The sequence below is a fragment of the Rhynchophorus ferrugineus genome, unplaced genomic scaffold, assembly GCF_030347505.1.
Source record: "Rhynchophorus ferrugineus isolate W39M unplaced genomic scaffold, kcgeb_rfMv2 rfM6, whole genome shotgun sequence".
In the NCBI taxonomy this organism is placed as follows: Eukaryota; Metazoa; Arthropoda; class Insecta; order Coleoptera; family Curculionidae; genus Rhynchophorus; species Rhynchophorus ferrugineus.
In genome coordinates this window covers 13,889,002-13,912,205 of record NW_027472585.1, presented here as the reverse complement: position 1 = coordinate 13,912,205, position 23,204 = coordinate 13,889,002, and the positions used below count along the sequence as shown (strand labels likewise).

Here is a 23,204-nt window from a genome sequence, read left to right as displayed (position 1 = left end):
GTTAGCATTTGTTTGGTTCGTAAAAATCACTCTAACTTTGGAAGGTTAGTTATATACTTAAATATTTAAAATTTCTTAAAGTAAATCAAATTATCCCAAAAAATAGTAAAATAGCAATTAGAAATTGGGCAACAAAATCCTTTTTATATTAGTTAAAATAATTTTTGTAGCCATCTTTAATGTATAGTTAGCTATTCATGTTTCCTCCGATATCTCAGAACGAATAATACGAAGATTAAATAATAAGTCTTTCCTAACAACAAACAACAACAACTTTCGCAAAACTCCTTCATTATTCTCAAATGTTTTCTAGAATAAATGGTAAATACTTGCAAGCTGTTTTTTTTATTTATTCTATTTATGTATTATTTTTTCAATATAACATTTAATGACCCATTAAAACCTCTATATCTTTACACCTAAAGATTGACATGATATTTTAACCTCTGTCGCTTGGTTAGCGCTATTTAGCAATCGCATCAGTTCATTAACCTATCTATGAGTCATTTATTTTCTTCAAGATATAGATGTTGTGATGATTTAAATCAGCTGACAACATCTAAAACATGTACGATCAGAACGGTACGATCTGAGAAATGAGACTGTCGTATTCGAATTTACTTTTGAAATGAACTACTAAAAATGTCTACTAAATGATGTTCATAGTTCGATACCTTCGTAATTGACTGTATATAAAGGAAGCCTTTATTTTCCCTTCTAATTTTGAATTTAATATGGCTATTTATGTCTATCTATTCTAGATCCTACCGAATTCTAATACGTCAGTACCGAAAACCCATCAAAATAATTACCTTAAAAGCTCCAGTCCTCTCTTTGGCGTCATTCAGTAGAAGGACCGCAGCGAAAGAGATCGCCCAATAAATATCGATTATGCACTCAGACAAGCGGATGCATTTTGCGAATGAAACTCCTCTGCCGGTATCTCAAAGTGTGAATTAAATAAATCCCATCTAATAGCTTCTACATCTTATTTAAAAAGGACGTTCTCATTGGGCGCATAAAAAAGTGCTGGGAGGATTTTTCCCGAAGCTGTTTTGAGGCCTTTGAGGCGGAAATTCGTGGTATTTAAAGGGGGAGGTTTTATACAGTTTTATACGGAAGAGCACGGTTATTTATACCGTCAAAGGAGTCGCAAATGTTCTTAGCGTAATGTGGCGGTAGGAGCTTTATTGTTCGTAAGATAATTTAATTAAAATTAACAGATCGTTAAACAGGTCGTATATATATATATATATATATATATATATATATATATATATATATATATATATATATATATATATATTTATATTTATATATATACACTGTGTGTCTTCTTCTAGTCGTCTCTTGAGTACTATTTTACAAACTATACATATACATATATGGGTTAGATACGTTGCTAAACTTTTGTTCTGTTTTTTTTTGTCTGTTTCAAACTATCTGACTATAAAATATAAGATAAATAATATAATAAAAATAATAAAAATAAATAATATAAATAATAATATATAATAAATAAAATCAAAGCCTGTTAAAAGGTTGTGTCGTATAGAAGTAACAGTTGCAACAGCAAACTTATTTAACCCATATATCTGTTCTTTTTCATTATCTGCATTGTGTAACAGGATGGAAAAACTGTAGGTTCTTCTAATCGTTTCTTGAGTACTATTTTACAAACTATACTGTATTAGATTGACGATTTCAACATTTTTTTCTTCAGTAAGGGCTTCTATGTGTTAGGGCATTCTCTCAATGCACGTTTTCGCATCTTTCTGCAGTTTGAAGTTGTGATCACTGATGAGAGTTTCATGGTGGCGGTCATCACTCTTACAATCGTCCGTTTAATAAATACCCACATGTTTTCTATGGGACTCATCATTGTCTCAAATATTTAGTATGGTTTGTGACCCGGGGCGAAGCCACTCAATTGATCTGCACTAGTAACCGGGTTTGTATTGGGCTCGTATTGTTCAAAAAAATAATACTTATTAGACTCCACTCGACAACAGTCATAATTTGATCTTGTCCAGCCCATTGGAATTGGTTTTTTCCCCGAAAAGATGAAAATTTGAGGTAAACGTGTCGAACTATTAACAAAATATAAATTCGAGGACAAAAAATAGTAAAATTGTATTCGGAGCATTGTATACAAACTTTTGGTTGTTTTAGTCATAAAATTTGATTCAAATTGATGAAACAGCAATACTGCAGCCGTTCTAATGGGCCGCAACTGAATGAGAAGAAACGTCTGAAAATTGACACAGATAACTCGTCTATAATGTTTTGCCACTTCACAAAGACTCTAAAATAATAACACTGTTTATTCAAATAAACATAATAATCATAAATACTTTTACTAATATTTTTGCATCCTACTGTATAGACTTTCTGTTCAGTTTTAGTCTCACAGATTTCAACCATAGTATACTAATTACTAATTATTATACTATAATAATAATTAGTAATTTCACCATAGAAAACTTACCTCTCCTGGCCTCCTATAGATGTCTACATTTTAAGCATCTTTTAAATAAGAATCTAAATCCTTGTCCAGGCGTGCGAAAGAATATTACTTCGTCAGATGACGATGATAACAAAAGTAAGAAAAATTGTATTCGTTTATTATCTATCCGAATTTTTTTAAAATAGAAAATTAAAGAAAATACGTAAATCAGATATCAACAAATTTCAAAATCAAATGGGTTAACTGGGACTTTCGTTTTCTACTTCGATGTTAACATCTCCCGAAGATACCGCAGCCAAAATGGTACCTCTCTAGAAACAACAGAGGCTTCGTCTTCATTCTTCGATAGATATTAGGTCGCAAATAGAGGAAATGAGATGTTTCTAAAAATTACAGTATTTGCACACGAAGAAATGAAAATTTGTGGTAATCGTGTTGAACCATTAACAAATTATAAATTCGTAGACAAAAATAGTAAAATTGTATTCGGAGCATTGTATACAACCTTTTAGTTGTTTTAGTCGTAAAATTTGATTCAAATTGATGAAACAGCAATACTGCAGCCGTTTTAATGGACCGCAACTGAATGAGAAGAAACGTCTGAAAATTGACAGATGACTCGTGCATAATGTATTGCCACTTCACAAGGACTCTAAAATAATAACACTGTTTATTCAAATAAATATAATAATAATAAATAATTTCACTAATATTTTGGCAACCTACTCTATAGACTTTCTGTTCAGTTTTAGTCTCACAGATTTCAACCATAGTATACTAGCTGAAGGAGGTTCAGAACTAAGTAACATTCAGAGGTTCGAAAATACCCCATTATATGTTTCTAATGAATTAGTTTAACGCAATATCCCGCTAGAAACTATTATAAAACTAGCGTTAGTGTTATGCTAATGTAGATTATTTTAAATAGTCCTAATAAATCTCAATTCACTTAAGACAGAAGAGACATAAGATGAAATGGGTGCGATAATAGTGATTTTTCTAGACGATGACAGGAGATTTGCTTCTGAAGTGAGATACTATCTAAAACTTAATATAATAAAACATAACGCAACATTGTAACAGTCTTGAGAGTATTCTAGATAAGTTATCTGAATGCTAAAATATATTAATATTTACAAACCCTATTTAAGAATTAAGCCTAGTTAGGTAGCACTCAAATAATGAATAAGGTACTTAAAAACTATCTTCAAGATAATTATATTAATTATGAACAAAATATGTAGACCACTACTATGTTAACATAAGAAGCCATACAAATATCTTATAAAAACATATTAGAATAGTGAGAATACAAAGGTCTCTCCAGATCTTCTCAAAGGTATTTGATAATAATTGATAATTGAAATTGTAACCAAACAAGAGGATAAAAAATAAACATAATAAAGCTCAAGATAAAACAAGAGCAACTTAAATTTTACAATTCGCTTCTCAAGACCGTCACTCTACCGGAACTAATTAAAACAGGAAGCAGAATTTATAACGTAATTATCGTGATCGAATAAAATGTTACGAGTTAGAGTTAAATGTCAACAAGCGGAATGTGCACTCAAAGTTTTACGGTGTCCATAAAACAAGCAGGCGATGACAAAGTATTACCAATTTCATGTAATCCGCGAAATAAAAGGTGATTGTTTATTGATTGCAAACGGATTAACATGTAGTTCAGCACAGAATAAATGTGTCGTAACACTCGTGATATCTACAATAAACCTATTTGGATTATAAATTAATTTCGAGTATTTGAAGTAAAATGAATTCACTGTTTACGAATGTAATAATTTGTAATAAAAAGTTTTCGTATAAAATACCCTCCGAATATATTCGATCCATTCCAATCTTGTGCATTCCTACCACCGAGAGCTTTAAAGCACAAATAATTCAATTTTGGACGGTGTAACGGGACAAACACTTTAGATGAGGATTTATCCGCAGGCCGCTTATTAACCAAACTTAATCTTATCCGATTGTCATTTATTTACGTAATGAGCAATAATTTAATTACCGATAAATTATTTTCACTACAATGAAACTATGATTTTACAGGATCTTTCTTTATGAATTAATAAAATATTCAGAAATTAAAAATATATAAAAATTTGTGATAATTATATATTAAACATTTGTAATATTATATGTGATATATGTGACTTATAATAATGATATATGATATAAATATTATAAAAGAATACTTATTTTCATATTAGAAATATAATTAATAACAATTTTGTAGAAAAAGTAAAAAAAATTCAAGAAATATAATAAAAAAGCAAAAACTCCAATCAGAAGTGCTACGAAAGAATGACGTCACTTAACGCTCCCCTGCCATCATTTCCGCATTCTGTTACTTGTAGTTCGAAATATACAAAAAAACAGAACAAATGTTTATCAACGTATCTAATCCAAATATGCCTAAAATCTGATACAGCCTCTCTGGAGAATGCTCACCCCAGATATGAAGTAAACTGGCACAGCATAACTTGAGATATCGTGTCAATCGTCTCCAAAAAAAGTGGTTTCGAGAAAAATGAGTTTAAAATTTCGTTTTTAGATGCTGTGTCACAAAAACAGATATATTCTCTTAAGCACATGTCAGTAAATAACAATTTTAAAACAATAATATATAATCAATCAATATCAACATCAATAAGAGAAAGTGTGATCCAGGCATATTAGCTATGAAATATGATAGAACATTAAAAAACATAAAATTAATATGCCATCTGTACAATAATTGAGAAAAATCAAAAAACTAAAGTGTAGCAAGTTTATACTACCTAAAGAGTGCCTAATAAGCTAAAACAATACACAAATTGGAAATGTATAATAGTACATGAAATTATAATACGTTATCAAGTACTTTTACAACATTTGTGTTTAGACATGCTTTAATTTACTCTCATCTCAACAATTACATTATCAATATGAATTCTTAAACAAGGCCACTGTTTAATTGATTACATTTCATTTGGCTTCAGCCAAAATAACTAAAGGTATAAACCATCTATACTCATTATATAAGCATTGTTTGAAATATTTCAAACTTACATCACGTACTCACACGTACATAGTTCCTAATATTAGGCATCACTATCTCATAGACTGATGAAGTATAATTTGTTGAACTATTTTCTGTACTAAAAGTCAGATATTTGATAATGCCTTTTAAAATGTAGTCATGATGGGACCGTTATTTTACTCTATCTCCTTGGCATTCGAATCTTGTAGAAACATAAACTTACTAGAGTCACTTCTGTCACCAACTGAACCCGTCACATGACATTAAATATATTTTCCATATTGTTCGAAAGCTTAAGTACGAATAAAGTTATTAGCGGCTCATATATATATAACAAATCAAATAAGATCCGACCCCATATGTGACGAGATACTTTAAAGACTGCAAAAAATAACACAAACAGTAGTTTATAACGCTAAAATTGAAAAAAATTTGGTTAAGTTATCGTAATTTTTGCTTTGGAACAAAAATATGCAACATTTTCGGGGTATTTACCGAACTAACATTACCTTTAGCAATCTTACACCATCTTTCGTTGAAACAACTACCTCAAATACCGATTTTCTACATGTTGGTACGCGTTTAAATCTCCGTTTTCCGTTGCAACAACATCTAGTTCGGGTAAAGTAAATACGTAAACTTGCCATCGTAACATAGCTATTGAAAAAATGATTACGCTTGATAGTTTCATAACCTCATAAATTAAAACAGCAATCAACTAATATTGTTCATGGATAATTTGTATATAACGATAGGCCTAAGCGAATGTGACTATATCCCATACAAAGCCTTTATTGTTACGGTATGAATGCGCCGAACTGCTTCCATCGCACAGATGAGGTGCCCCGAAGCCAAGATTAAAATTTCGCGTGACATATGCGCCTGTCTATTGACGATGATTAATGGAAATGGGAATTGGTAGTTTAACGTACAGAAGATCAAATATGCGGTGAATACAGCAACCGAGTAGCGAAATTAATTCGTGACCTCATGCAGTTTATACAATCGAAGACTTTTGCCGAACTCTCGATCGGGATCGATTCTGCATCGTATGAATTCGTAGTTGACATTGAATATATTTTCCATATTGTTCGAAAGCTTAAGCACGAATAAAGTTATTAGCGGCTCATATATATAACAAATCAAATAAGATACGACCCCATATGTGACGAGATACTTTAAAGACTGTAAAAAGTAACACAAACAGTAGTTTTTAACACTAAAATTGAAAAAAATTTGGTTAAGTTATCGTAATTTTTGCTTTGGAACAAAAATAAGCAACATTTTCGGGATATTTACCGAATTTACATTACCTTTAGCAATCGTACACCATAAAATTTCGCGTGACATATGCGCCTGTCTATTGACGATGATTAATGGAAATGGGAATTGGTAGTTTAACGTACAGAAGATCAAATATGCGGTGAATACAGCAACCGAGTAGCGAAATTAATTCGTGACCTCATGCAGTTTATACAATCGAAGACTTTTGCCGAACTCTCGGTCGGGATCGATTCTGCATCGTATGAATTCGTAGTTGACATTGAATATATTTTCCATATTGTTCGAAAGCTTAAGTACGAATAAAGTTATTAGCGGCTCATATATATAACAAATCAAATAAGATACGACCCCATATGTGACGAGATACTTTAAAGACTGTAAAAAGTAACACAAACTAACTAGTGTTTTTAACACTAAAATTGAAAAAAATTTGGTTAAGTTATCGTAATTTTTGCTTTGGGACAAAAATAAGCAACATTTTCGGGGTATTTACCGAATTTACATTACCTTCAGCAATCGTACACCATAAAATTTCGCGTGACATATGCGCCTGTCTATTGACGATGATTAATGGAAATGGGAATTGGTAGTTTAACGTACAGAAGATCAAATATGCGGTGAATACAGCAACCGAGTAGCGAAATTAATTCGTGACCTCATGCAGTTTATACAATCGAAGACTTTTGCCGAACTCTCGGTCGGGATCGATTCTGCATCGTATGAATTCGTAGTTGACATTGAATATATTTTCCATATTGTTCGAAAGCTTAAGTACGAATAAAGTTATTAGCGGCTCATATATATAACAAATCAAATAAGATACGACCCCATATGTGACGAGATACTTTAAAGACTGTAAAAAGTAACACAAACTAACTAGTGTTTTTAACACTAAAATTGAAAAAAATTTGGTTAAGTTATCGTAATTTTTGCTTTGGGACAAAAATAAGCAACATTTTCGGGGTATTTACCGAATTTACATTACCTTCAGCAATCGTACACCATAAAATTTCGCGTGACATATGCGCCTGTCTATTGACAATGATTAATGGAAATGGGAATTGGTAGTTTAACGTACAGAAGATCAAATATGCAGTGAACACAGCAACCGAGTAGCGAAATTAATTCGTGACCTCATGCAGTTTATACAATCGAAGACTTTCGCCGAACTCTCGGTCGGGATCGATTCTGCATCGTATGAATTCGTAGTTGACATTGAATATATTTTCCATATTGTTCGAAAGCTTAAGCACGAATAAAGTTATTAGCGGCTCATATATATAACAAATCAAATAAGATACGACCCCATATGTGACGAGATACTTTAAAGTCTGTAAAAAGTAACACAAACAGTAGTTTTTAACACTAAAATTGAAGAAAATTTGGTTAAGTTATCGTAATTTTTGCTTTGGAACAAAAATAAGCAACATTTTCGGGGTATTTACCGAATTTACATTACCTTTAGCAATTGTACACCATAAAATTTCGCGTGACATATGCGCCTGTCTATTGACAATGATTAATGGAAATGGGAATTGGTAGTTTAACGTACAGAAGATCAAATATGCGGTGAATACAGCAACCGAGTAGCGAAATTAATTCGTGACCTCATGCAGTTTATACAATCGAAGACTTTTGCCGAACTCTCGGTCGGGATCGATTCTGCATCGTATGAATTCGTAGTTGACATTGAATATATTTTCCATATTGTTCGAAAGCTTAAGCACGAATAAAGTTATTAGCGGCTCATATATATAACAAATCAAATAAGATACGACCCCATATGTGACGAGATACTTTAAAGACTGTAAAAAGTAACACAAACAGTAGTTTTTAACACTAAAATTGAAAAAAATTTGGTTAAGTTATCGTAATTTTTGCTTTGGAACAAAAATAAGCAACATTTTCGGGGTATTTACCGAATTTACATTACCTTCAGCAATCGTACACCATAAAATTTCGCGTGACATATGCGCCTGTCTATTGACGATGATTAATGGAAATGGGAATTGGTAGTTTAACGTACAGAAGATCAAATATGCGGTGAATACAGCAACCGAGTAGCGAAATTAATTCGTGACCTCATGCAGTTTATACAATCGAAGACTTTTGCCGAACTCTCGGTCGGGATCGATTCTGCATCGTATGAATTCGTAGTTGACATTGAATATATTTTCCATATTGTTCGAAAGCTTAAGTACGAATAAAGTTATTAGCGGCTCATATATATAACAAATCAAATAAGATACGACCCCATATGTGACGAGATACTTTAAAGACTGTAAAAAGTAACACAAACTAACTAGTGTTTTTAACACTAAAATTGAAAAAAATTTGGTTAAGTTATCGTAATTTTTGCTTTGGGACAAAAATAAGCAACATTTTCGGGGTATTTACCGAATTTACATTACCTTCAGCAATCGTACACCATAAAATTTCGCGTGACATATGCGCCTGTCTATTGACAATGATTAATGGAAATGGGAATTGGTAGTTTAACGTACAGAAGATCAAATATGCGGTGAACACAGCAACCGAGTAGCGAAATTAATTCGTGACCTCATGCAGTTTATACAATCGAAGACTTTTGCCGAACTCTCGGTCGGGATCGATTCTGCATCGTATGAATTCGTAGTTGACATTGAATATATTTTCCATATTGTTCGAAAGCTTAAGCACGAATAAAGTTATTAGCGGCTCATATATATAACAAATCAAATAAGATACGACCCCATATGTGACGAGATACTTTAAAGTCTGTAAAAAGTAACACAAACAGTAGTTTTTAACACTAAAATTGAAAAAAATTTGGTTAAGTTATCGTAATTTTTGCTTTGGAACAAAAATAAGCAACATTTTCGGGGTATTTACCGAATTTACATTACCTTTAGCAATTGTACACCATAAAATTTCGCGTGACATATGCGCCTGTCTATTGACAATGATTAATGGAAATGGGAATTGGTAGTTTAACGTACAGAAGATCAAATATGCGGTGAACACAGCAACCGAGTAGCGAAATTAATTCGTGACCTCATGCAGTTTATACAATCGAAGACTTTTGCCGAACTCTCGGTCGGGATCGATTCTGCATCGTATGAATTCGTAGTTGACATTGAATATATTTTCCATATTGTTCGAAAGCTTAAGCACGAATAAAGTTATTAGCGGTTCATATATATAATTAATCAAATAAGATACGACCCCATATGTGACGAGATACTTTAAAGTCTGTAAAAAGTAACACAAACAGTAGTTTTTAACACTAAAATTGAAAAAAATTTGGTTAAGTTATCGTAATTTTTGCTTTGGAACAAAAATAAGCAACATTTTCGGGGTATTTACCGAATTTACATTACCTTTAGCAATTGTACACCATAAAATTTCGCGTGACATATGCGCCTATCTATTGACGATGATTAATGGAAATGGGAATTGGTAGTTTAACGTACAGAAGATCAAATATGCGGTGAACACAGCAACCGAGTAGCGAAATTAATTCGTGACCTCATGCAGTTTATACAATCGAAGACTTTTGCCGAACTCTCGGTCGGGATCGATTCTGCATCGTATGAATTCGTAGTTGACATTGAATATATTTTCCATATTGTTCGAAAGCTTAAGCACGAATAAAGTTATTAGCGGTTCATATATATAATTAATCAAATAAGATACGACCCCATATGTGACGAGATACTTTAAAGACTGTAAAAAGTAACACAAACAGTAGTTTTTAACACTAAAATTGAAAAAAATTTGGTTAAGTTATCGTAATTTTTGCTTTGAGACAAAAATAAGCAACATTTTCGGGGTATTTACCGAATTTACATTACCTTTAGCAATCGTACACCATAAAATTTCGCGTGACATATGCGCCTGTCTATTAACGATGATTAATGGAAATGGGAATTGGTAGTTTAACGTACAGAAGATCAAATATGCGGTGAATACAGCAACCGAGTAGCGAAATTAATTCGTGACCTCATGCAGTTTATACAATCGATGACTTTCGCCGAACTCTCGGTCGGGATCGATTCTGCATCGTATGAATTCGTAGTTGGGAAAAACTCCACCATAATAAAACTCAGCGGAGTTAATTAAGAAACTTAAAGGGATAATTAAGAACGACTTTTAATTAGGAAGTTAATAGGTAGCAAAGTTTTCAATCTTGTTCTTGCAATGTTTTAAACAAGACTGACTAAGTTAGGAAACATATAACAAGTAGGGAGACGGTGAAGACGTATACGGAGAGGACACAGTTTATAAACAAAATAATATATAAGCTATGAAACGCGTAGTGTTCAAAAATATTTATTTTGCTTCACAACTCTTTTATTGAGCTTATAAATTGGTTTTAATGGATTTTTTTTAATTTAAAGTTTTATTGTGAAAAATCGGTAAAAAGTATTGTATCTTTATAAGAAGTGAAGTGCTGCACAGGCAGGTTGCGGCTCATATGTCGGAACAAGTAGTAACCAGAAGGAGCAAGGTCTCTAGAATACGACAGCTGTGGTAGTACTTCATTCACATAGATGGCGCTACTAGAATTAAATCCAAATGTTTTTTAGTTAGCCCTGACCTTCAACAGATCCGTGTATATATTTGACAGCTGTCGGATCATTAGTTTGTGAATTATGACATTTTGACAATATGACAATATGACAAAAAATACAATTGAAGCAAAAACTTGGCTTGATGCCGAGTTTCCGGGCACTGGCCCAGGAAAATCAACCATTAAGGATTGGTATGCTAAGTTTAGACGTGGTGAAATGAGCACCTCAGACGGTGAACGCAGTGGATGCCCAAAAGAGGTTGTTACCGATGAAAACATTTAAAGAATCCACAAAATGATTTTGAATAGCCGTAAATTGAAACTGAATGAAATAGTAGACACCTTAAGATATTAACTGAACGTTTCCATCATATCATTCACGAATATTTGTGTATGACTAAGCTCCGTGCAAAGTGGGTGCCGCGCGAGCTCACTTTTGACTAAAAACAATAAAGAGTTGGTGATTCGAAGCAGTATTTGAAGATGATCCAGCGTAATAAATTATTTTACTCCGAAGTCCAATCGACCGTCATCCGAGTGGAAAACGCAACAGTCGGCTGGCAAGGTTATGGCGTCTGTATTTTCGGATGCGGATGGAATAATTTTCATTGACTACCTTGAAAAGGGAAGGACCATCAACAGCGACTATTATATAGCGTTATTGGACCGTTTTAGGGACGAAATCGCCGAAACACGGCCGCATTTGGAGAAAAAGAAAGTGCTGCTTCACCAAGACAATTCACCGTGTCATAAATCAATGAAAACGATATCAAAAATTCATGAATTGGGCTTCGACTTGCTTCCTCATCCATATTCTCCAGATGGTTGATTCACATGGTTGATGATGATTTTGCTATAAAACAACTCCCTCGTAAAGATACAACTAAGCAGAGGTGGAAGTGGTCGTTATTCACATCTGAACTGCTTTTAGTAAAACTATTTGTGAATTATCGACTGTACCCTCTCTCTTGAGTATTCTTTTGATAACATTCTGAATTGCACTATTTGGCACTCTGAACTCCAATATTCATGACATGACCTAGTTTGCAGTCTGTCCGAACGCCAATAGACTGTGTTACAGTTCACACTAACTACAAAAAAGCGTTTTGGTTGATCTACACCATGAATTGTGGTGCTTATACGATGAATTCACAGAATACAGATGTTTCCTGATTCCTAGGGTTTATAGTTAGGAGCTAACTGTAATAATAACTATTTGTACTTAACTGTAATAATTTAGCTTAACTTTAACTAACTAAATAAAGGAATACTTCGAGTAACAAGAGGACGATTGTCAATGCAACGTCAGTCTGTCTTTCGTTTCTTGATAAGTATTTATATATATTCCGGTTAATTGAATTAATTCAAGATTATGAAGCAAAGGATTATGAATTCAAAATGTATAAACTCTAGGTTTGCTAAAAGCACTAGTTAAAATATATCTCACATAACCAAATGATATCTTCACATAACGAGAACTATATCTCAGTTAATTGATGATCCAATATTCAATCAGAACCTATAATATTATTATATCTAATGGAAAACAAAACATGTCGAACTTGCTCAAAAGAACGGCTGATGAAAAAAAAGAATGAAAAGGAACTGAAAAAAAAAGGAAACGCCAAAAAATATCTGAGCGATTTTTTAAAAAATTGTAAATTGTTTTTTTATTGTTCTTTGTTTTATCAAGTTTCCAATTCCAATTAGTCGGCTTGGTTGGCACAGTGCTAAAGGCAACAGGACGGTCCTCGTACTGTTGAGATAGTCGCGGGTTCGAATCCTAATGGGGTATGGTCGTAAATTTATATTTGTGATTATTTAATATTTATGATTGTCCTTAGACAAGGGTGCTAAATTCAGAAAGGAGAATGATCCCAGTCACGCCAGCAACCAGGCTGGATAAGGCAGGATGCCTTCTGGGATGATTTCTAAGTTGATCGCTCGGCAGTAGATAGGCTTAATGCCGGGGACCGTGGTTCAGAGTCCACGTTAAACTATTGGTCCAGTCCAGATAAATCCTCGTTAGTAAAATGAAGACTTGATATTGATTGATAAAATTGAAACTTGTTAAAATTGATATTGATACTTGATATCACACACACTTGATATCAATAATTGTGTTCTCGTAGTTCTTAGCTAGTGAATACGCTCACTACTGAGTATCATTATTGTGTACTATTTTATTATTTATTAACCATAAATGAATTATGACTGGTTGTTACTAGTAGGAATATATTATTTCATTATATATTTAAATCGTATGTATAGTGCTATATAAAGACAAAATAAAAAATCACGGAGAGAATATTATATTGTTATATTTAACACAATTTCATTCATTTAAACATTGAATATTTAAAATATATTTTATCAACTCCATATTACTTTGTAATGTACTCATTTACACTAAGATTAATATTTTTATTATTTAACATTATACATCCCAACGTCTACCAAATATAATAACAATAGGAACAAAGATCATCCCACCTCGGCAAAAAAAGAATAACTCTCTCATTTTCTAATGCCGCATGAAAAAAACAACAAAATATAGCTGTCGTAAACATAAAGCCAAATATAAAACATTTTTTAGGAATGTATAAAATATGTTTCGCTCTACTAACTTACAAACAACCCACGTAGTTCTCCACGGACGTTATTTATTCAAAAATTGGACGAATACCCCATTATATAAATTGAATGTAACTTAAAATTAAAATAATTTAATTTTAATTGGGCCATTAAAACCAGAAAATAATTGATGCGTTAAATTATATAAATAATACTAATGTAAATACTAGACAGTTTCATTATTTTTTCATTTATGTTTAGCACCCAATTGGGCCTGCATATTTAAATTTAATAATATTCGTAACATTATTATGATATGTTTCAAACAGCCAATGAGATCTAAGGTAAGTTAATTTGATTTATTATTGTCTAGTATGCAATATTTTTTAAGACTTTATGAATGTATAGTAGATTAAAAACAGCAGTGAATTCATGTGATTTGAAATAACATCGCAATGTTGCCCATTAACTTTGAGTTTTAATACATTTCGACATTGACATATAACAAATTTCTAATCTAAATGAATTAATAAAACACAAATTTTACCTAATTAAATTCATTTTAATATTATAGTACATCTAATGCATATACTATCGACTAACTTGACCTTGAATAGTTATTCAATTTGACCTCCCTAGTTTATTCTATAGCTACCTGTATACATATTTCTTGATAAAACTAAATTGAATCATAGCATTATCCTTAATATTATTGCCATATCTGCAAAATAGTTAGTAGTATACATTCCTTCCCTTCTCATACATTTTAAACAAACGTTCATGTATATTCTGAGTAATAACACACATACACATAAAGCTTTCATACCCTATAATACAATTTTCTATTGTTAAATTATATTAATTGTATACTGACCTTTAGTTGTTTCTTCTTTCATCACTTTGTGTTGGTAATTGTCAGCATTGAATCATAAACCAACATTCATAAAGTTTATTCAATCACTCTCACTGCAAGAATCACTACTGAAGTGAATAATTAAGCTGCTTATTTCCAATCTATCAAAAACTTGCTCACGATACCACCATTTGTCAATTTCTTCTTCAATGTGTCTGATAGAGCTCATTCTAACCGAAAGTGTTATTGTCGACAATGCTTCTTTCCAAAACTCCAGACAGTTTCGGTTAGAATATCCTTCTTAACCTGAATATCTTTTGTAATAGTTCTTTAAAATACAACTCAATTGGATTATATCTACAGTGATTGGAAAGAAGACGTAATACTCTGTGCCCATAACGTCCAGCAATCTGATCTGCTGTGTATCTATTCTCAGGATTATTTCTAAAAAAGTAAATTACATAAAATGCATTTAAATTTCTCATTTATATTTTCCAAGTGACAATTTGAAATAGTTCTTTCTTTAAGATGGTTTCTTCAAAACATATTTTACGTACTTTAAGCCATTCCTTAATTGTAGCCTTTGTTGATGCACTTGTTGGGATCTTCTCCACCAGTGTACTATGATATGGTGCATTGTCCATAACAATAACTCATGGTTCCTAGTGCATAGAAGAAATATTCCACAATACTTATCACCTCTTAGTTTATCTCCCTTTTTGTAAATAGGACAAGTAATATCTTTGCTCTAGGCCTCGGGGATTGCCTCTTCCTTCCATATTCTTGTTATCACTGCATGAATAGATTCTGTTAATTACTCACCCCAGGTGATTTATCTATTCCCGTCACTTTGCTGTTCTTTTGGACCTTTATTGCTTGTTTGACTTGACCTCTAGTGTTGAGGGGTGTATTATTTATTTTCATTCAGAGCTCAGATTCATACCTTGCTTGGTTCAAACAGAGTTTTGAAATATTGGTTCTAAATGCTTTTATCTTTGATGGTCACCTTCATTTACCTTTTTTCGTTTCTGCGGAGATTTGTTTAGGGTTTGTAAACCTCGCTCACGTTTTTTAGATACCTATATTCCGCATTTTTTCAACATTGAAACCGTATACCAGCTTAATTATACAATATTCAATTGAACACGTAGTAACCAAGGAACAAAACATGCAGGGCGAGCATTTCCCATTCGAACTACAACAATATATCGTTCACAACTTTTGCAATTCATGACCAAATGTTATCAAGCGACACAACTAATATTGCTGATATTTTTCATAATAATATGTTAATCAGTCAGCTGAAGTGACATCAGTGACATCTACAGAAACAGTTTCATTCGGTTTTAGTACCTACATATTGCCAGTCTCACCATGTGCCTAGCAATGCTTTATGGTCATGAATATTCCACTTCAATTTGGATGATTCTCCTGGATTAATTAATGACTTTTTAAACTTGTTATTGTCGTGAGACTAACTTTCCGTCATCAATCGCAAAACGCTTCAAAAAAGTCTTCTACTTTTGGCAATTCGTTTAGCAACCGTCTTTCCTTGTCTCTGGAAACAATTGATCCATGATCTATGAAGATATATAAATATTGCTCGTGTTCTTGATCTGCATTTTCTGCGAATTATTGGGTCCCCTAGGCCTTTCTTTGTTATTATCATCAAAATCACCACATTTAAACCACACAAAACTTTGCATTTTCACCAACAGATATCACCAATGAGAACAAATGCAACTATCTAATATACAGGGTATAAAATAATGATCAGTGAAAATTAATACTAAACATTTATTATCTTAATAATAATCCTTTAAAAAAATAATTTTTCTCAGCCCTAATCATGTAAGAATATTCACTATACATAACCGGTAGTAAATATATTTTAAAAACGTACTCTGGCTATATATTCTTAAACCCTAAAATTATAACAATATGTAGAAGCGGTATAATAAACTCGGCGATAAAGTTTACGAGGAAAACAATAATTTTTACAGCCATCTCAGGTGGTTTCCAAACGGAAAACCATAGAAATAAATACGATTGAAAGTTTACGATCTTCATTCCGTTCTCTCATTTCCCTGCATTATTATTGTTGTTATTGTTTCTCATTTAGCATAACCATAACCTCTCTTGTTTTTTATTTTGTTGATGCGAAAATTTATCGACATATTTTCGAACATAAAAGCGTAATTGGATCAAAGGAATGGTATTTAGGATTTTTTGTTACAATGGTATGGCATTTGTTTTCAGTCAAGCATATTTTTAAAATTTACTTGATTGGTTTATTTGTTTTGTCCTGTAGGAATTTTTACATTGTTCATTTTAAATAAATTTAAGGTATTTTATACATATGAAAATATAACTCAATTAATATCATATATAGTCAAGTCAAAATAGCCATGAACGTCGAGAAAGCCACGTGTAACGTCGCAGTGTTGCCGCAGCTACTCTGAGTTTTAGTACATTTAGGCTCTGACATATAACAAAATTTTTAGTATAAATAAAATAATTGAACAAATATTCTATTAAATATAATTTATTTTAACATTATAGTACTTCAAATGCATCAATGTGCAATATATAGGTTAGAATTGCTTTAATATATATACATTGAGCTTTTTCCACACTAGTATCGGTAGGGCTCTAGACGTAATGTATGTTACTTTCATTAGAGGGCATATTTATGTTTTACAATTAGCTCTTTCTTTCGATGCAATGTATCCTTGAAATGCCATTATGATATTACTATATTTCTCTTTACTTTGTCCTATTACTATCTGTATACATCTTTCTTGATAAAACTACATTTAATCAATGCATCATCCTTAATACATTTGCCATATCTGCAAAACAGTTAGTATTATTTCTCTACTCATATATGTTAACCAAACGTTCATGCATATTCTGAACAATAACACACATGCTCATAACGCTTTCACACTCTATAATACAAGTCCCTACAATTAAAGTATATTAATTGTATACTGACCTTTAGTGGTTTCCTCTTTCATCACCCTGTCTTGGTAATCGTCAGTATTGAATCATAAATCACCATTCATCATTCATTAATTCAAATACTAATCAAATAATAACCAAGATGTTTACTTCCAATGTATTAAAAACTTGCTCAAGATTCTGCCATTTGTCAAGTTCTTCTTCAATGTGTCTGATTGAGCTCATACAAACCGAAGGTGTTATTTTCGACAATGCCTCTTTCCATAAATCCAGACAGTTCTGGTTTAGATATCCTGCTCGACATGAATATATATTGTAACAGTTCTTTGAAATATCAACTCAATTGAATTAAAAATGCAGTGATAGGGAGGGAGACATAATACTCTGTGGCCATAACATGTGGTTTTTTCTCAGTTGTTCATTGTTTTTTTCTTAATTCTAAAAAAGTAAATTACATAAAATGCAATTAAATATTTCATTTATATTTACCGAGTAATAATTTGAAATAGTTTATTCTTTAACATGATTTCCTCGAAACTTATCTTAGGTATGTACTTTAAGCCATTCCTTAATTGCAGCTTTTGTTGATGAACTTGTTACTATATATATGGTCGATATGGTACATAACTATTACTAAAGGTTCCTCCAAGTTCTTTAAAAACTGATTTTCAAACTACTGCAAAGACAAGTTATGGTTAATTTCTTCATGGTAGTCACCCTTGGACTTAGAGAAACACTAATTCTGCACTGCAATGAGTAAATGTTATGACTAAAAAAACCTAATTGATAGTTATTCCAACGTTTATCTTTTTCCATGAAACTTTGTTGTCTTTATACTATATTTATTATCATCTTGCTATGAGCAACCCAATGTGTTATTCTGAAATGACTTTTTTAAATACATAAACTGATATAATTGTTCCTCGATTTGGATCTTTGTGGAAACTTTCTAGACTAACAATTTTCTCTGAAATAATTATATTAAATTATGTTTCGATTGAAAAAACTACTTAATGTTTTATACATTTCGTATATTTGATCTCTGAAACACCAAGATTGATCTTGATTCGTCACCTGTTTCGCATAAACACGGTTTCATTCTTATATTGTGTTTTATTTTTGAGATATTTTAGTGACCGTGTCCGTACTAATATACAGTTGCAGCTGCAAGGCGCAAAAAATATTTTCAATAAAATCCGCGGTGATTTCAAATTTGTTAAAACAAAGCAAAACCCGTAATTATAATATTTTGAAGATTTTTCAGAAGTTTGACAAACGGACTTTTGCAGGCTCATTTCTTTACATGTTCGAACTTCTCTAACAGCATTCTATCTCTTTTTAAATAGAATAAAATGACAAGGATAATATTGTCTGACTGTAAAACGAATTTACAACTATAGACAGACATACATTAACACTCGTGTCACTGCTATTTTGAATTGACTATAGGTATATCAAGAACATTTACTATAAGGAATCTGTTTTATTTAATATTATTTACTGTCATATCAATGCATATAATTTTTGATCATATAGATATTCTTATATCAGTAAAAATATATTAGATAATTGCTTTTTACTCTGAGGATATATATCTATTGAAGAAAATGCAAAATATTAACGTAAGCAAATGTTAATCTACTACTTTCCAACCATCAAAAACATAGGATTTTTTTAATAAAATTTTCAAATCTCTATATATGAAGAATAAATAATATGAAACACTTTTTTAAATCTGCCTTTGTTATTGAATCATGTGTGAACTATTGAATGTCCTATAAATATCGCAATGGGGATATGGGATTCGAAATTGTGAAAGATAACAATCATAAGAAAATTAAAGTTTACTTGAAAACTATGACCACAAACTGTTTTAGTTTTACTTAGAGTTTTGAAAGTTTATTTTGTATACCAAAATATCATATGGTGTCCCAAACTGTCAAATCTAACAACTTATAAAAGAATTTCGGAAGAACCTGATGAAGGTTTACTTGACCTGCCTTGCTTTGCCGTATGTTTTCATCTAAGATAACCCTTCGCTTTTATGGTAACAGAGATATTGTTTTGTCCCTATTTAACTGGTTCTAAATAATGACTAACTAGAGGCCAGTACAGTTTCTCACCTCCAAAACAGATTAAAATGCCAAGTTCGGCAATAATTATGAGCGAATCTTGATTGATTCACGGCTACTTTAACCTTTTCTGTCTTTGAGCATCTATGGTTTACAAACAGATTCAAATTACATTATTGCGGTAGTACTTGAGGCATAATATGTCATAATTTTATCAAAACGATGATCCAAATAACCTTATTCTTTATTTTCCATTTCTTATTTTGTCATGATAGAATATTCCTTCTACAGGTCAAGCAATTTTATATCCTTCTTGTCCCATGCTAGCGCTAATACTATTTGAGGTTTGAGCGTTCTTGTCTGTGCATAGCAACAAAATTATAATAATATCTGCTCACTCTAAATAGTTTCCAAATCTTGTATCCAAGCCTCAATGGTTTACCTTTTATAAATTGATTGATCATAATTATCAAGGTATTTAACGATAGTTTCATCAATAATTAAGTCAAGTATCTCAAATTTCGAGATGATTAATTCGCTTTATAGATAACTGGGTAAAGTTTGGAAGGTCTCTCAGATTATCAATTCTTGAGTCGTTGAACACAGTTCAATCGAGCAGTACAGGATTGAACATGCTTTCACGGTAAATATAATATAGACTCGTACTCCCCGTGTCATATTTATAGTGCGACTTATTTTGAAGGTATATGACATGATTTTAAGATTATTTTAAGATATAATTTTTTATTGTTAGAATTTAGTTAAAATTATCAGGTTAAGGGTAACTGATATACATTTGATTAAACTATGTGACGTCAGTGTTTTATAGCCCTTCTTTTAGGTTTTGTCGATTGGTCTTTGACTTAACATGGTTAATTTTGAACTTTTGTGTTTTTACTTCTCGTAAAATAATGGTAACCTCAGTCTTAATTTTCGAATAAGTATATTTTTAATCATACCTCTATAGTGTATTATTATTATAACAATTCAATATTTGCGATTGATCGTGATTTTTTGCTACAGTCATCTATTGTCCGCTTCCGATTTAATGATCACCTCTTTTAGCGAAAATGACTACTAACTAATTTCGAACCGTTACAATATCGCGGATTCAAGCAAAAGCTGTTTACTCACCAGGCAAAGAGATCAATTTACTTTTGGCAATCTGAGAATCAACAATGCACTAATTTTACACAAAATTGTTAGTTATTTAACTCAATTTATACCTTTTAAAGTGAATTGATCATAAAAGATGCAAGCACCAGATTACGAAAACTAGATATCTCTGAAAACTTTAGAAAGAAATACATTTTGATGTTTATTTTAAATTTACATTTTTCTGTTTTAATTTTATTATTGATGATAAATTTACTACTGCAAAGTCATGACAAATCAGTCACCGTCCTTTCACCATTGATTTCCGATTTTAACACGATGTAGTATAGAACGGAACAAAACGATTTCCGGACCAAATTTAATTCCTAATTAAGTCATTGCGTATATATTTAGGAATTCTAATAAATACAATTCTATAGGGTCGATCTAAACTACAAGGTTAATGGGGTAAATTTGTTTTATGTCACCAAATTAACGTCGCGCCGTTCCTGCTAATGTAATTACAGCGTCCTAATTTAAGTATGTGTTCGTTAATTGGCTGAAACTATTGTCAACCGCATCGCCACGAACTCACAAAATGAACGACGATGCTAACTCATTTTATCCATTATTGTAACTTCCCCCATGCAGATGTTACACTTATTACTATATAAATAAATAAACTTTTATTTTATCTAGGATACTGTCATGGGTGGACCTATGGTACGGCCGGGCATTCCCGGAGCTAAAGGTGAACCTGGCCGTGCAGGAAATCCCGGATCGAAAGGAGAGAAAGGAGCTACAGGATCCAAAGGAAGCTCGGGTTCCAAAGGCGAAACTGGAGATCGAGGTTTGCCCGGAGAAAGGGGTCTCCCAGGTCTTAAAGGTACTCATAACCAATTTAAGAAAATAAACAGATTTTAACTCTAGTACATACAATCAGGCGAAACTGGAAACCCAGGAATTGACGGTACTCCGGGAAAACCGGGATCGTCTGGAAAAGACGGGCTAAAAGGTGAACCAGGACCACCTGGACCGCCGGGATTACCAGGAGTGTCGATATCTAGTGACGGACTTACGGATTTCGTCCCTGGTCCGCCGGGACCAAAAGGAGAGACAGGAAATATTGGACCAAAAGGTAATTTTGACTATATAATAAATGTAGGGTAAACAGTGTACGGTTGTACCAATTTAGTTTGTAATGCCTCTAACTTCATCAGTTCTATTTTGGATAGACAAATATTGCTTTTAGTGTTACACAATATGTTTGTCTTCATACTAATACTAATTATTTATCTAAAGGTACAATAATTTATTCAGAAAAGCGATTTTATAGAAACTCTCCTTTTATGACTAAAAATAAACTAAAAAAAAATGACTAAAAAAAACTAAAAATAAACATATAATCACACTCATCACATTTGTGATATATGTAATGATGACCACCATATGAGTACTTTAATGAAACCAGAGTCCATAGTTTATACCCACTTTCTTCCAGAACTACTTTTAGTATACTCTCCCAGACAAACGAGACAAAAACAACCATTCTTACTCTGATGATTATGGAGTCTTCCTTTTGTTTCCTTTTCCTTTACCCTTCTTCTTATCGGCCCCCTTGTCCTTCTCTTTGTTTTTCTTTTTTCAGTTTCATCTCCAACGATATTTTTATCTGCTTAGTTGTTAAGTCCTGAAAAATAATTGTTATGAGAAGTATATGTGACACTTTCGGTAGCACTGCTTCATAATCATCAGAATAACTTTCGATATCGTTCTGACCTCTTATAGTCCTTCCCACACATTTTCTAAGCAAACGACACATACCTGTCATTATATTATGCCCACACCGTCTTTCGCAACAAAATATTCCACGCGATAGCAGAATCTAACCTATAACCCGTTCTATAAAACAATGAATTCACGTTATTGGACTATGACGGCAAAACATTGCAGTATTCTCGCATCAACTTTGAGTTTTAGTCGTTTGAATTTTTGCGTTGATAAAATAAAGTTCTAATGTAAATAAAATAATGAAACGAAAATAATGTTATCAAATATAATTTAGTTTAATATTATAGTACATCAAATGCATATATTATCGAAGAATTTAAGCTACACTTAATTAAACATAATAATAGTTTTTGTCTTAGAGTTGTGTTTTATTACATTTACATTAACTTCTTTTCCACGCCACCAATGAGGTGGAATTCTAGGCGCGTTTTTTATGCAGTGGTATCTCCTAGAGACTTTATCAGAAAGCATCATTGTTACATTTAGTTCTTGTTTACTTAGTTGTTGTGTTTGAT

At 32.1% G+C, this 23,204-nt stretch overlaps 1 protein-coding gene across 8 annotated transcripts in view; it reads left to right on the top strand.

Moving 5' to 3' along the window:
• Mp (collagen XV/XVIII-type protein multiplexin) overlaps nt 1-23,204 on the top strand; it is a 754,107-nt gene that overhangs the window by 525,425 nt on the left and 205,478 nt on the right. For 6 of the 8 annotated variants that reach the window (XM_076407452.1, XM_076407453.1, XM_076407450.1 and 3 more), the window contains 3 exons: nt 14,244-14,258; nt 21,598-21,784; nt 21,842-22,036. In XM_076407452.1, coding sequence (XP_076263567.1) covers nt 14,244-14,258; nt 21,598-21,784; nt 21,842-22,036 — 397 coding nt within the window. The remainder of the gene's footprint in view (nt 1-14,243; nt 14,259-21,597; nt 21,785-21,841; nt 22,037-23,204) is intronic. The other 2 variants (XR_013006194.1, XM_076407451.1) reach the window with 1 other exon arrangement.